Source organism: Physella acuta, unplaced genomic scaffold (genome assembly GCF_028476545.2).
Source record: "Physella acuta isolate Inbredline_101_S28 unplaced genomic scaffold, ASM2847654v3 ptg000405l, whole genome shotgun sequence".
Lineage (NCBI taxonomy): Eukaryota > Metazoa > Mollusca > Gastropoda > Physidae > Physella > Physella acuta.
In genome coordinates this window covers 918,415-935,527 of record NW_026731924.1, presented here as the reverse complement: position 1 = coordinate 935,527, position 17,113 = coordinate 918,415, and the positions used below count along the sequence as shown (strand labels likewise).

The window sequence follows — 17,113 nt, the reverse complement described above, 5'->3', positions numbered from 1 at the left end:
GTGCAATGTTTGTGTTAACATGGCCTACTACTGGTGCAATGTTTGATTTGTGTTGACATGGCCTACTACTGGTGCAATGTTTGATTTGTGTTAACATGGCCTACTACTGGTGCAATGTTTGATTTGTGTTAACATGGCCTACTACTGGTTCAATGTTTGATTTGTGTTAACATAGCCTACTACTGGTGCAATGTTTGATTTGTGTTAACATGTCCTACTACTGGTGCAATGTTTGATTTGTGTTAACATGGCCTACTACTGGTGCAATGTTTGATTTGTGTTAACATGGCCTACTACTGGTGCAATGTTTGTGTTAACATGGCCTACTACTGGTGCAATGTTTGTGTTAACATGGCCTACTACTGGTGCAATGTTTGATTTGTGTTGACATGGCCTACTACTGGTGCAATGTTTGATTTGTGTTAACATGGCCTACTACTGGTTCAATGTTTGATTTGTGTTAACATGGCCTACTACTGGTGCAATGTTTGTGTTAACATGGCCTACTACTGGTGCAATGTTTGATTTGTGTTAACATGTCCTACTACTGGTGCAATGTTTGATTTGTGTTAACATGGCCTACTACTGGTGCAATGTTTGATTTGTGTTAACATGGCCTACTACTGGTGCAATGTTTGTGTTAACATGGCCTACTACTGGTGCAATGTTTGTGTTAACATGGCCTACTACTGGTGCAATGTTTGATTTGTGTTAACATGACCTACTACTGGTGCAATGTTTGATTTGTGTTAACATGTCCTACTACTGGTGCAATGTTTGATTTGTGTTAACATGACCTACTACTGGTGCAATGTTTGATTTGTGTTAACATGGCCTACTACTGGTGCAATGTTTGATTTGTGTTAACATAGCCTACTACTGGTGCAATGTTTGATTTGTGTTAACATGACCTACTACTGGTGCAATGTTTGATTTGTGTTAACATGGCCTACTACTGGTGCAATGTTTGTGTTAACATGGCCTACTACTGGTGCAATGTTTGATTTGTGTTAACATGACCTACTACTGGTGCAATGTTTGATTTGTGTTAACATGGCCTACTACTGGTGCAATGTTTGATTTGTGTTAACATAGCCTACTACTGGTGCAATGTTTGATTTGTGTTAACATGACCTACTACTGGTGCAATGTTTGATTTGTGTTAACATGGCCTACTACTGGTGCAATGTTTGATTTGTGTTAACATGGCCTACTACTGGTGCAATGTTTGTGTTAACATGGCCTACTACTGGTGCAATGTTTGATTTGTGTTAACATGGCCTACTACTGGTGCAATGTTTGATTTGTGTTGACATGGCCTACTACTGGTGCAATGTTTGATTTGTGTTAACATGGCCTACTACTGGTGCAATGTTTGATTTGTGTTAACATGGCCTACTACTGGTGCAATGTTTGATTTGTGTTAACATGGCCTACTACTGGTGCAATGTTTGTGTTAACATGGCCTACTACTGGTGCAATGTTTGTGTTAACATGGCCTACTACTGGTGCAATGTTTGATTTGTGTTAACATGGCCTACTACTGGTGCAATGTTTGTGTTAACATGGCCTACTACTGGTGCAATGTTTGATTTGTGTTAACATGGCCTACTACTGGTGCAATGTTTGATTTGTGTTAACATGTCCTACTACTGGTGCAATGTTTGATTTGTGTTAACATGGCCTACTACTGGTGCAATGTTTGTGTTAACATGTCCTACTACTGGTGCAATGTTTGTGTTAACATGGCCTACTACTGGTGCAATGTTTGTGTTAACATGACCTACTACTTGTGCAATGTTTGTGTTAACATGGTCTACTACTGGTGCAATGTTTGATTTGTGTTAACATGGCCTACTACTGGTGCAATGTTTGATTTGTGTTAACATGACCTACTACTGGTGCAATGTTTGATTTGTGTTGACATGGCCTACTACTGGTGCAATGTTTGATTTGTGTTAACATGGCCTACTACTGGTGCAATGTTTGATTTGTGTTGACATGGCCTACTACTGATGCAATGTTTGTGTTAACATGACCTACTACTTGTGCAATGTTTGTGTTAACATGGTCTACTACTGGTGCAATGTTTGATTTGTGTTAACATGGCCTACTACTGGTGCAATGTTTGATTTGTGTTAACATGACCTACTACTGGTGCAATGTTTGATTTGTGTTGACATGGCCTACTACTGGTGCAATGTTTGATTTGTGTTAACATGGCCTACTACTGGTGCAATGTTTGATTTGTGTTGACATGGCCTACTACTGGTGCAATGTTTGTGTTAACATGACCTACTACTGGTGCAATGTTTGTGTTAACATTGCCTACTACTGGTGCAATGTTTGATTTGTGTTAACATAGCCTACTACTGGTGCAATGTTTGATTTGTGTTAACATGGCCTACTACTGGTGCAATGTTTGATTTGTGTTAACATGGCCTACTACTGGTGCAATGTTTGATTTGTGTTAACATGACCTACTACTGGTGCAATGTTTGATTTGTGTTAACATGGCCTACTACTGGTGCAATGTTTGATTTGTGTTAACATGTCCTACTACTGGTGCAATGTTTGATTTGTGTTGACATGGCCTACTACTGGTGCAATGTTTGATTTGTGTTAACATGGCCTACTACTGGTGCAATGTTTGATTTGTGTTAACATGACCTACTACTGGTGCAATGTTTGATTTGTGTTAACATGGCCTACTACTGGTTCAATGTTTGATTTGTGTTAACATAGCCTACTACTGGTGCAATGTTTGATTTGTGTTAACATAGCCTACTACTGGTGCAATGTTTGATTTGTGTTAACATAGCCTACTACTGGTGCAATGTTTGATTTGTGTTAACATGGCCTACTACTGGTGCAATGTTTGATTTGTGTTAACATGGCCTACTACTGGTTCAATGTTTGATTTGTGTTAACATAGCCTACTACTGGTGCAATGTTTGATTTGTGTTAACATAGCCTACTACTGGTGCAATGTTTGATTTGTGTTAACATAGCCTACTACTGGTGCAATGTTTGATTTGTGTTAACATGGCCTACTACTGGTGCAATGTTTGTGTTGACATGGCCTACTACTGGTGCAATGTTTGATTTGTGTTAACATGGCCTACTACTGGTGCAATGTTTGTGTTAACATGACCTACTACTGGTGCAATGTTTGTGTTAACATGGCCTACTACTGGTGCAATGTTTGATTTGTGTTGACATGGCCTACTACTGGTGCAATGTTTGTGTTAACATGACCTACTACTGGTGCAATGTTTGTGTTAACATGGCCTACTACTGGTGCAATGTTTGATTTGTGTTAACATGTCCTACTACTGGTGCAATGTTTGATTTGTGTTAACATGGCCTACTACTGGTGCAATGTTTGATTTGTGTTAACATGTCCTACTACTGGTGCAATGTTTGATTTGTGTTAACATGACCTACTACTGGTGCAATGTTTGTGTTAACATGGCCTACTACTGGTGCAATGTTTGATTTGTGTTAACATGTCCTACTACTGGTGCAATGTTTGATTTGTGTTAACATGGCCTACTACTGGTGCAATGTTTGATTTGTGTTAACATGGCCTACTACTGGTGCAATGTTTGATTTGTGTTAACATGGCCTACTACTGGTGCAATGTTTGATTTGTGTTAACATTGCCTACTACTGGTGCAATGTTTGATTTGTGTTAACATGGCCTACTACTGGTGCAATGTTTGATTTGTGTTAACATGGCCTACTACTGGTGCAATGTTTGATTTGTGTTAACATGGCCTACTACTGGTGCAATGTTTGTGTTAACATGGCCTACTACTGGTGCAATGTTTGATTTGTGTTGACATGGCCTACTACTGGTGCAATGTTTGATTTGTGTTGACATGGCCTACTACTGGTGCAATGTTTGATTTGTGTTAACATGGCCTACTACTGGTGCAATGTTTGTGTTAACATGGCCTACTACTGGTGCAATGTTTGTGTTAACATGGCCTACTACTGGTGCAATGTTTGATTTGTGTTGACATGGCCTACTACTGGTGCAATGTTTGTGTTAACATGGCCTACTACTGGTGCAATGTTTGTGTTAACATGGCCTACTACTGGTGCAATGTTTGTGTTAACATGGCCTACTACTGGTGCAATGTTTGATTTGTGTTGACATGGCCTACTACTGGTGCAATGTTTGATTTGTGTTGACATGGCCTACTACTGGTGCAATGTTTGTGTTAACATGACCTACTACTGGTGCAATGTTTGATTTGTGTTAACATGGCCTACTACTGGTGCAATGTTTGTGTTAACATGACCTACTACTGGTGCAATGTTTGTGTTAACATGTCCTACTACTGGTGCAATGTTTGATTTGTGTTAACATGGCCTACTACTGGTGCAATGTTTGATTTGTGTTAACATGGCCTACTACTGGTGCAATGTTTGATTTGTGTTAACATGTCCTACTACTGGTGCAATGTTTGATTTGTGTTGACATGGCCTACTACTGGTGCAATGTTTGTGTTAACATGGCCTACTACTGGTGCAATGTTTGATTTGTGTTAACATGGCCTACTACTGGTGCAATGTTTGATTTGTGTTAACATGACCTACTACTGGTGCAATGTTTGATTTGTGTTAACATGACCTACTACTGGTGCAATGTTTGATTTGTGTTAACATGTCCTACTACTGGTGCAATGTTTGATTTGTGTTAACATGACCTACTACTGGTGCAATGTTTGATTTGTGTTGACATGGCCTACTACTGGTGCAATGTTTGTGTTAACATGGCCTACTACTGGTGCAATGTTTGATTTGTGTTAACATGTCCTACTACTGGTGCAATGTTTGATTTGTGTTGACATGGCCTACTACTGGTGCAATGTTTGATTTGTGTTAACATGGCCTACTACTGGTGCAATGTTTGATTTGTGTTGACATGGCCTACTACTGGTGCAATGTTTGTGTTAACATGACCTACTACTGGTGCAATGTTTGTGTTAACATGGCCTACTACTGGTGCAATGTTTGATTTGTGTTAACATGACCTACTACTGGTGCAATGTTTGATTTGTGTTAACATGTCCTACTACTGGTGCAATGTTTGATTTGTGTTGACATGGCCTACTACTGGTGCAATGTTTGTGTTAACATGACCTACTACTGGTGCAATGTTTGTGTTAACATGGCCTACTACTGGTGCAATGTTTGATTTGTGTTAACATGACCTACTACTGGTGCAATGTTTGATTTGTGTTGACATGGCCTACTACTGGTGCAATGTTTGATTTGTGTTAACATGGCCTACTACTGGTGCAATGTTTGATTTGTGTTAACATGACCTACTACTGGTGCAATGTTTGATTTGTGTTGACATGGCCTACTACTGGTGCAATGTTTGATTTGTGTTAACATGGCCTACTACTGGTGCAATGTTTGATTTGTGTTGACATGGCCTACTACTGGTGCAATGTTTGATTTGTGTTGACATGGCCTACTACTGGTGCAATGTTTGATTTGTGTTAACATGTCCTACTACTGGTGCAATGTTTGTGTTAACATGGCCTACTACTGGTGCAATGTTTGATTTGTGTTGACATGGCCTACTACTGGTGCAATGTTTGATTTGTGTTAACATGGCCTACTACTGGTGCAATGTTTGTGTTAACATGACCTACTACTGGTGCAATGTTTGATTTGTGTTAACATAGCCTACTACTGGTGCAATGTTTGATTTGTGTTAACATGACCTACTACTGGTGCAATGTTTGATTTGTGTTAACATGACCTACTACTGGTGCAATGTTTGATTTGTGTTGACATGGCCTACTACTGGTGCAATGTTTGATTTGTGTTAACATGACCTACTACTGGTGCAATGTTTGATTTGTGTTAACATAGCCTACTACTGGTGCAATGTTTGATTTGTGTTAACATAGCCTACTACTGGTGCAATGTTTGATTTGTGTTAACATGGCCTACTACTGGTGCAATGTTTGATTTGTGTTGACATGGCCTACTACTGGTGCAATGTTTGATTTGTGTTAACATGGCCTACTACTGGTGCAATGTTTGATTTGTGTTGACATGGCCTACTACTGGTGCAATGTTTGATTTGTGTTAACATGACCTACTACTGGTGCAATGTTTGATTTGTGTTAACATGGCCTACTACTGGTGCAATGTTTGTGTTAACATGACCTACTACTGGTGCAATGTTTGATTTGTGTTAACATAGCCTACTACTGGTGCAATGTTTGTGTTAATATGGCCTACTACTGGTGCAATGTTTGTGTTAACATGACCTACTACTGGTGCAATGTTTGTGTTAACATGGCCTACTACTGGTGCAATGTTTGTGTTAACATGGCCTACTACTGGTGCAATGTTTGTGTTAACATGGCCTACTACTGGTGCAATGTTTGTGTTAACATGGGCTACTACTGGTGCAATGTTTGTGTTAACATGGCCTACTACTGGTGCAATGTTTGTGTTAACATGACCTACTACTGGTGCAATGTTTGTGTTAACATGGCCTACTACTGGTGCAATGTTTGATTTGTGTTAACATGACCTACTACTGGTGCAATGTTTGATTTGTGTTGACATGGCCTACTACTGGTGCAATGTTTGATTTGTGTTAACATGGCCTACTACTGGTGCAATGTTTGATTTGTGTTAACATGACCTACTACTGGTGCAATGTTTGATTTGTGTTGACATGGCCTACTACTGGTGCAATGTTTGATTTGTGTTAACATGGCCTACTACTGGTGCAATGTTTGATTTGTGTTGACATGGCCTACTACTGGTGCAATGTTTGTGTTAACATGACCTACTACTGGTGCAATGTTTGTGTTAACATGGCCTACTACTGGTGCAATGTTTGATTTGTGTTAACATGACCTACTACTGGTGCAATGTTTGATTTGTGTTAACATGACCTACTACTGGTGCAATGTTTGATTTGTGTTGACATGGCCTACTACTGGTGCAATGTTTGATTTGTGTTAACATGGCCTACTACTGGTGCAATGTTTGATTTGTGTTAACATGGCCTACTACTGGTGCAATGTTTGATTTGTGTTAACATGGCATACTACTGGTGCAATGTTTGTGTTAACATGGCCTACTACTGGTGCAATGTTTGATTTGTGTTAACATGGCCTACTACTGGTGCAATGTTTGATTTGTGTTAACATGGCCTACTACTGGTGCAATGTTTGATTTGTGTTAACATGGCCTACTACTGGTGCATTGTTTGATTTGTGTTAACATGGCCTACTACTGGTGCAATGTTTGATTTGTGTTGACATGGGCTACTACTGGTGCAATGTTTGATTTGTGTTAACATGGCTTACTACTGGTGCAATGTTTGATTTGTGTTAACATGGTCTACTACTGGTGCAATGTTTGTGTTAACATGGCCTACTACTGGTGCAATGTTTGATTTGTGTTAACATGGCCTACTACTGGTGCAATGTTTGATTTGTGTTAACATGGTCTACTACTGGTGCAATGTTTGTGTTAACATGGCCTACTACTGGTGCAATGTTTGATTTGTGTTAACATGGCCTACTACTGGTGCAATGTTTGATTTGTGTTGACATGGGCTACTACTGGTGCAATGTTTGATTTGTGTTAACATGGCTTACTACTGGTGCAATGTTTGATTTGTGTTAACATGGTCTACTACTGGTGCAATGTTTGTGTTAACATGGCCTACTACTGGTGCAATGTTTGATTTGTGTTAACATGGCCTACTACTGGTGCAATGTTTGATTTGTGTTAACATGGTCTACTACTGGTGCAATGTTTGTGTTAACATGGCATACTACTGGTGCAATGTTTGTGTTAACATGACCTACTACTGGTGCAATGTTTGATTTGTGTTAACATGGCTTACTACTGGTGCAATGTTTGATTTGTGTTAACATGGTCTACTACTGGTGCAATGTTTGTGTTAACATGGCCTACTACTGGTGCAATGTTTGATTTGTGTTAACATGGCCTACTACTGGTGCAATGTTTGATTTGTGTTAACATGGTCTACTACTGGTGCAATGTTTGTGTTAACATGGCATACTACTGGTGCAATGTTTGTGTTAACATGACCTACTACTGGTGCAATGTTTGATTTGTGTTAACATGTCCTACTACTGGTGCAATGTTTGATTTGTGTTAACATGGCCTACTACTGGTGCAATGTTTGATTTGTGTTAACATGGCCTACTACTGGTGCAATGTTTGATTTGTGTTAACATGGCCTACTACTGGTGCAATGTTTGATTTGTGTTAACATGGCCTACTACTGGTGCAATGTTTGATTTGTGTTAACATGTCCTACTACTGGTGCAATGTTTGATTTGTGTTAACATGACCTACTACTGGTGCAATGTTTGATTTGTGTTAACATGGCCTACTACTGGTGCAATGTTTGATTTGTGTTAACATGGCCTACTACTGGTGCAATGTTTGATTTGTGTTAACATGGCCTACTACTGGTGCAATGTTTGTGTTAACATGGCCTACTACTGGTGCAATGTTTGTGTTAACATGGCCTACTACTGGTGCAATGTTTGATTTGTGTAGCCCCAAGAAGAAAAAAAGGAAACAAGAGGCAGTGACTGATGTTGTGGAGTTTTTGACTGATGTAACAATTCATCAATGGTGAGTTTCAACCAGACATAACTTTGGGCTTTTTGATCCACCATATGTTTATCTGTTAATTACTTTAGATCACATGAGTGTATGTGACATCACTACATTAAAGTATGGCAAGAAATTAAGAGATTGTTATATTTCAGTGTATGTGACATCTCTACATTAAAGTATGACAAGAAATTAAGAGATCGTTATATTTCAGTGTATGTGACATCACTACATTAAAGTTATATTTCAGTGTATGTGACATCTCTACATTAAAGTTATATTTCAGTGTATGTGACATCTCTACATTAAAGTTATATTTCAGTGTATGTGACATCTCTACATTAAAGTTGGAGGTGAACTTCCAGCCACATTTGACCCAACTGATTTCAGTAAGTTGCAACTGGCTGTTTGCATGTCAAACTGTAGGATGTAAGCATGTACAAGTAGATATGTCAATCTGTAGGATGTAAGCATGTACAAGTAGATATGTCAAACTGTAGGATGTAAGCATGTACAAGTAGATATGTCAAACTGTAGGATGTAAGCATGTACAAGTAGATATGTCAAACTGTAGGATGTAAGCATGTACAAAAAGAAACTGTAGGATGTGTTTACAAGTAAGCGTGTATAACTGAAAACCATGCATTTTCCCACTAGACATTAGGGCGTCTGCACTTGGAATATCAACCTACAGTCAACTTGAAATCTCAAGTTGGACTTCTCATTCTACTCAAGAATCTTAACCAAGATGTGGCAGGTAAGGGCAGATAAGCAACGCCTTCAGCTCAACTGCAAACACATGGATTACAATAAAACAACTTAGAAAACCTTTGTAGCAACAAGCTTTTAAATGCAATGAAAATAATAAAAGATCTCATGAGCTACTAAAGCTTTTATTAAAGAAAATAAGTTTTATTTTCAGTGCATTTAAAAGCTTGTTGCTCTAAAGGTTTTTTTATATTTGTTATACATATATTCCCCTTCTAAGTGATTGCTAGTGTATGAATTCTACAGGACTAAAAATATTTGCTTTCAAACACCATCAGTAGTTGATGAGACAAAAAATATTTGCTTTCAAACACCATCAGTAGTTGATGAGATCAAACACCATCAGTAGTTGATGAGATCTAGAAGACAATTATCTGTCTGTGAGCCCAAGGACAACAGCAAGCTGATAAAATAAAGTTCTTGCTACTGCCCCTAAGTTTCAAATCATTTAACAACTATATTATCTGCCCCTAATATGAAGGATAGTTCTTGCTACTGCCCCTAAGTTTCAAATCATTTAACAACTATATTATCTGCCCCTAAAATAAAGGATAGTTCTTGCTACTGCCCCTAAGTTTCAAATCATTTAACAACTATATTATCTGCCCCTAATATGAAGGATAGTTCTTGCTACTGCCCCTAAGTTTCAAATCATTTAACAACTATATTATCTGCCCCTAAAATAAAGGATAGTTCTTGCTACTGCCCCTAAGTTTCAAATAATTTAACAACTATATTATCTGCCCCTAATATGAAGGATAGTTCTTGCTACTGCCCCTAAGTTTCAAATCATTTAACAACTATATTATCTGCCCCTAATGGCCTTTACTAGATTGGCTCTACAACAGCAAACATTGGGCATGAACCTCAGCTCACCAGAATGGTTGGTTGATAGCGTCTAGCTGTTTAGCTAGTTATCTCCCCCTTTGTTATTGAATTTAGTGATCCATCAAGTGATTAAATTTTATCTTCCCTTTTTTTAAAAACTGTTTTAATGACTAATAAAACATCTAATTAAATTAAAAAATAGATAGACTTGTATTGTCATCAAAGTGGAACGTATCTGGAAAGTTTGAATAACATTGCTGTATTAGTAAGTAAAGTTCCCTTTTAAAACCTGACGGTCTATAGAACAAGTGAAGTAGAGTTCACTTGTTTCTGTGACCTCGGCATATGAAGAGATAGTGTGGTCAGCACTATGCCCAGCCGCCTTTACTTTCCCTAACGTGAGTTAGGTACTCATCAGAGTTGGGTGGACTCAGGGACGGTCTACTGACTTGAACCCGGATTTGAACTTGAGACTTACGGATTAGCAGTCCAGCTCTCTACCCCTAGACCACTCCGTCCCCTCGCTGTATTAGAAGTGGGTCAAAACTGAACTACAAGATTTGCCACAAACCCACAATCAAACGTTGCAAACTAAACAAAATCTTGTAAAAATGTGTTGTACATTGTTTTGTCTGTCATGTTATATGTGGTTTTATCTGTCATGTTGTATGTGGTTTTGTCTGTCATGTTGTATGTTGTTTTGCCTGACATGTTGTATGTTATGTTGCCTGCTATGTTGTATGTTGTTTTGTCTGTCATGTTGTATGTGGTTTTGTCTGTTATGTTATATGTGGTTTTATCTGTCATGTTGTATGTTGTTTTGTCTGACATGTTGTATGTGGTTTTGTCTGTCATGTTGTATGTTATGTTGCCTGATATGTTGTATGTTGTTTTGTCTGACATGTTGTATGTTATGTTGCATTGTTGTTGTAAGCTGTTTTGCCTACTATGTTGTAGATGAAGTACACCATGCTATCCAGCAACAGTTTATTCGTGCGCTATCCGTTCCCAACCTGACTTCTCTATTTGAATGTGTGCTTCCAACAGACTTGCTTACATGTGTTCTGGATATCAGATCTCAGGTCAGTTTCACCCTTGTTTCACATGTCTCATAGGTGACATTTGTTTCACCTGTCTCATAGGTGACATTTGTTTCATCTGTCTCATAGGTGACATTTGTTTCACCTGTCTCATAGGTGACATTTGTTTCACCTGTCTCATAGGTGACATTTGTTTCACCTGTCTCATAGGTGACATTTGTTTCACCTGTCTCATAGGTGACATTTGTTTCACCTGTCTCATGAATATGTGACATTTGTTTCACCTGTCTCATAGGTGACATTTGTTTTACCTGTCTCATAGCTGACATTTGTTTCACCTGTCACATAGGTGACATTTGTTTTACCTGTCTCATAGCTGACATTTGTTTCACCTGCCTCATAGGTGACATTTGTTTCACCTGTCTCATGAATAGGTGACATTTGTTTCACCTGTCTCATAGATGACATTTGTTTCACCTGTCTCATAGTTGACATTTGTTTCACCTGTCACATAGGTGACATTTGTTTCACCTGTCTCATGAGTAGGTGACTAGATGCTGGTGGGAGATGATGTTGTAATAAATGTTGTATGCAACATTTGATTGTGTGCTGGTGGGAGATGATGTTGTAATAAATGTTGTATGCAACATTTGATTGTGTCTAGATGCTGGTGGGTGATGATGTTGTAATAAATGTTGTATGCAACATTTGATTGTGTCTAGATGCTGGTGGGAGATGATGTTGTAATAAATGTTGTATGCAACATTTGATTGTGTGCTGGTGGGAGATGATGTTGTAATAAATGTTGTATGCAACATTTGATTGTGTCTAGATGCTGGTGGGAGATGATGTTGTAATAAATGTTGTATGCAACATTTGATTGTGTGCTGGTGGGAGATGATGTTGTAATAAATGTTGTATGCAACATTTGATTGTGTCTAGATGCTGGTGGGTGATGATGTTGTAATAAATGTTGTATGCAACATTTGATTGTGTCTAGATGCTGGTGGGTGATGATGTTGTAATAAATGTTGTATGCAACATTTGATTGTGTGCTGGTGGGAGATGATGTTGTAATAAATGTTGTATGCAACATTTGATTGTGTGCTGGTGGGTGATGATGTTGTAATAAATGTTGTATGCAACATTTGATTGTGTGCTGGTGGGAGATGATGTTGTAATAAATGTTGTATACAACATTTGATTGTGTGCTGGTGGGAGATGATGTTGTAATAAATGTTGTATGCAACATTTGATTGTGTGCTGGTGGGAGATGATGTTGTAATAAATGTTGTATACAACATTTGATTGTGTCTAGATTCTGGTGGGAGATGATGTTGTAATAAATGTTGTATGCAACATTTGATTGTGTCTAGATTCTGGTGGGAGATGATGTTGTAATAAATGTTGTATGCAACATTTGATTGTGTCTAGATTCTGGTGGGAGATGATGTTGTAATAAATGTTGTATGCAACATTTGATTGTGTCTAGATGCTGGTGGGAGATGATGTTGTAATAAATGTTGTATGCAACATTTGATTGTGTCTAGATGCTGGTGGGTGATGATGTTGTAATAAATGTTGTATGCAACATTTGATTGTGTCTAGATGCTGGTGGGAGATGATGTTGTAATAAATGTTGTATGCAATATTGATTGTGTCTAGATGCTGGTGGGTGATGATGTTGTAATAAATGTTGTATGCAACACTTGATTGTGTCTAGATGCTGGTGGGAGATGATGTTGTAATAAATGTTGTATGCAACATTTGATTGTGTCTAGATTCTGGTGGGAGATGATGTTGTAATAAATGTTGTATGCAACATTTGATTGTGTCTAGATTCTGGTGGGAGATGATGTTGTAATAAATGTTGTATGCAACATTTGATTGTGTGCTGGTGGGAGATGATGTTGTAATAAATGTTGTATACCACATTTGATTGTGTCTAGGTGCTGGTGGGAGATGATGTTGTAATAAATGTTGTATACAACATTTGATTGTGTCTAGATGCTGGTGGGAGATGATGTTGTAATAAATGTTGTATGCAACATTTGATTGTGTCTAGATGCTGGTGGGAGATGATGTTGTAATAAATGTTGTATGCAACATTTGATTGTGTCTAGATGCTGGTGGGTGATGATGTTGTAATAAATGTTGTATGCAACATTTGATTGTGTCTAGATGCTGGTGGGAGATGATGTTGTAATAAATGTTGTATGCAATATTGATTGTGTCTAGATGCTGGTGGGTGATGATGTTGTAATAAATGTTGTATGCAACATTTGATTGTGTCTAGATGCTGGTGGGAGATGATGTTGTAATAAATGTTGTATGCAACATTTGATTGTGTCTAGATGCTGGTGGGAGATGATGTTGTAATAAATGTTGTATGCAACACTTGATTGTGTCTAGATGCTGGTGGGAGATGATGTTGTAATAAATGTTGTATGCAACATTTGATTGTGTCTAGATTCTGGTGGGAGATGATGTTGTAATAAATGTTGTATGCAACATTTGATTGTGTCTAGATTCTGGTGGGAGATGATGTTGTAATAAATGTTGTATGCAACATTTGATTGTGTGCTGGTGGGAGATGATGTTGTAATAAATGTTGTATGCAACATTTGATTGTGTCTAGGTGCTGGTGGGAGATGATGTTGTAATAAATGTTGTATGCAACATTTGATTGTGTCTAGATGCTGGTGGGTGATGATGTTGTAATAAATGTTGTATGCAACATTTGATTGTGTCTAGATGCTGGTGGGTGATGATGTTGTAATAAATGTTGTATGCAACATTTGATTGTGTCTAGATGCTGGTGGGAGATGATGTTGTAATAAATGTTGTATGCAACATTTGATTGTGTCTAGATGCTGGTGGGTGATGATGTTGTAATAAATGTTGTATGCAACATTTGATTGTGTCTAGATGCTGGTGGGAGATGATGTTGTAATAAATGTTGTATGCAACATTTGATTGTGTCTAGATGCTGGTGGGAGATGATGTTGTAATAAATGTTGTATGCAACATTTGATTGTGTCTAGATGCTGGTGGGTGATGATGTTGTAATAAATGTTGTATGCAACATTTGATTGTGTCTAGATGCTGGTGGGAGATGATGTTGTAATAAATGTTGTATGCAACATTTGATTGTGTCTAGATGCTGGTGGGAGATGATGTTGTAATAAATGTTGTATGCAACATTTGATTGTGTCTAGATGCTGGTGGGAGATGATGTTGTAATAAATGTTGTATGCAACATTTGATTGTGTCTAGATTCTGGTGGGAGATGATGTTGTAATAAATGTTGTATGCAACATTTGATTGTGTGCTGGTGGGAGATGATGTTGTAATAAATGTTGTATACAACATTTGATTGTGTCTAGGTGCTGGTGGGAGATGATGTTGTAATAAATGTTGTATACAACATTTGATTGTGTGCTGGTGGGAGATGATGTTGTAATAAATGTTGTATGCAACATTTGATTGTGTCTAGATGCTGGTGGGTGATGATGTTGTAATAAATGTTGTATGCAACATTTGATTGTGTCTAGATGCTGGTGGGTGATGATGTTGTAATAAATGTTGTATGCAACATTTGATTGTGTCTAGATGCTGGTGGGAGATGATGTTGTAATAAATGTTGTATGCAACATTTGATTGTGTGCTGGTGGGAGATGATGTTGTAATAAATGTTGTATGCAACATTTGATTGTGTCTAGATGCTGGTGGGAGATGATGTTGTAATAAATGTTGTATGCAACATTTGATTGTGTCTAGATGCTGGTGGGTGATGATGTTGTAATAAATGTTGTATGCAACATTTGATTGTGTGCTGGTGGGAGATGATGTTGTAATAAATGTTGTATGCAACATTTGATTGTGTCTAGATGCTGGTGGGTGATGATGTTGTAATAAATGTTGTATGCAACATTTGATTGTGTCTAGATGCTGGTGGGTGATGATGTTGTAATAAATGTTGTATGCAACATTTGATTGTGTGCTGGTGGGAGATGATGTTGTAATAAATGTTGTATGCAACATTTGATTGTGTGCTGGTGGGAGATGATGTTGTAATAAATGTTGTATGCAACATTTGATTGTGTCTAGATTCTGGTGGGAGATGATGTTGTAATAAATGTTGTATGCAACATTTGATTGTGTGCTGGTGGGAGATGATGTTGTAATAAATGTTGTATGCAACATTTGATTGTGTGCTGGTGGGAGATGATGTTGTAATAAATGTTGTATGCAACATTTGATTGTGTCTAGATGCTGGTGGGTGATGATGTTGTAATAAATGTTGTATGCAACATTTGATTGTGTCTAGATGCTGGTGGGAGATGATGTTGTAATAAATGTTGTATGCAACATTTGATTGTGTCTAGATGCTGGTGGGAGATGATGTTGTAATAAATGTTGTATGCAACATTTGATTGTGTCTAGATGCTGGTGGGTGATGATGTTGTAATAAATGTTGTATGCAACATTTGATTGTGTCTAGATTCTGGTGGGAGATGATGTTGTAATAAATGTTGTATGCAACATTTGATTGTGTGCTGGTGGGAGATGATGTTGTAATAAATGTTGTATGCAACATTTGATTGTGTCTAGATGCTGGTGGGAGATGATGTTGTAATAAATGTTGTATGCAACATTTGATTGTGTCTAGATGCTGGTGGGTGATGATGTTGTAATAAATGTTGTATGCAACATTTGATTGTGTGCTGGTGGGAGATGATGTTGTAATAAATGTTGTATGCAACATTTGATTGTGTCTAGATGCTGGTGGGTGATGATGTTGTAATAAATGTTGAATGCAACATTTGATTGTGTCTAGATGCTGGTGGGAGATGATGTTGTGGCTACTGTTGTGGCTGGCGTGATGAATGACCACAAAGCTGTCCTGGCCATGTCAGATTTCTCCCAAATGGTAAGTCAACACTGTAAGTCAACACTGTAAGTCAACACTGTAAGTCAACACTGTAAGTCAACACTGTAAGTCAACACTGTAAGTCAACACTGTCAGTCAACACTGTAAGTCAACACTGTCAGTCAACACTGTAAGTCAACACTGTCAGTCAACACTGTCAGTCAACACTAAGTCAACACTGTCAGTCAACACTGTACAGTCAACACTTGCAGTCAACACTGTCAGTCAACACTGTCAGTTTGCTTCCTTATAGACAGTTTTATCTTCTTCTTCTTCTTAGTTCTTAATTATTAGTGTTGGGATCCCCTCCAACAGGATTAAGTATACGTGTCATCTTGTTATGCGCCATTGAGGCCATTGACTCCAATTTCAGACAGCTTTTCATTTTTGGATTTGCTTCCATAGCCTTTGTCCAACCAAGAACAAACTACAAGGCAGCAGTTGTTTGATTTTGGAGTTGTCTCTTTTAGAAGAGTGGCTGTCCCCAGCTAACGAGTCTCATCTGCCCGAGGGTTCGAACTCGAGACTTTTCAGATTAGCAACCATGAGCTTTACTGACTGGACCACTCCGACCCCTGCAGTTTGATCTGACTTATTCCAGATTTCTCTCTTTTTTCAGAAGATTAGTGACTTGTTTAAAGATTATTTGTGACTTTTGTTCAGATGATAACTGACGTGTTGAAAGATTATTCCAACCACATAAAGCTTGTCACGATGGCCATGATGCTGAACTCATGTCAGAAGGTTTGTTTGTTTTAGCTTTACAGATTTATTATTATGGGATAGCAAGGCCTAGCCAAGGTCAAGAAACATATGAACTCTACTTCATCTTCCTAGTTGATGGTTAGGTTTAAAGAGGAAGTTTTAATGTTTGTTTTAAAGTTTTTTTTAGCTG

At 38.1% G+C, this 17,113-nt stretch overlaps 1 protein-coding gene across 2 annotated transcripts in view; it reads left to right on the top strand.

The window, feature by feature from the left end:
• Window positions 1-17,113, top strand: part of LOC131942406 (unhealthy ribosome biogenesis protein 2 homolog) — a 48,645-nt gene that overhangs the window by 22,116 nt on the left and 9,416 nt on the right. For both annotated transcript variants that reach the window (XM_059302272.1, XM_059302271.1), the window contains exons 18-23: window positions 8,590-8,667; window positions 8,972-9,038; window positions 9,307-9,406; window positions 11,203-11,327; window positions 16,126-16,218; window positions 16,882-16,962. In XM_059302272.1, the coding sequence (XP_059158255.1) occupies window positions 8,590-8,667; window positions 8,972-9,038; window positions 9,307-9,406; window positions 11,203-11,327; window positions 16,126-16,218; window positions 16,882-16,962 (544 nt within the window). The remainder of the gene's footprint in view (window positions 1-8,589; window positions 8,668-8,971; window positions 9,039-9,306; window positions 9,407-11,202; window positions 11,328-16,125; window positions 16,219-16,881; window positions 16,963-17,113) is intronic.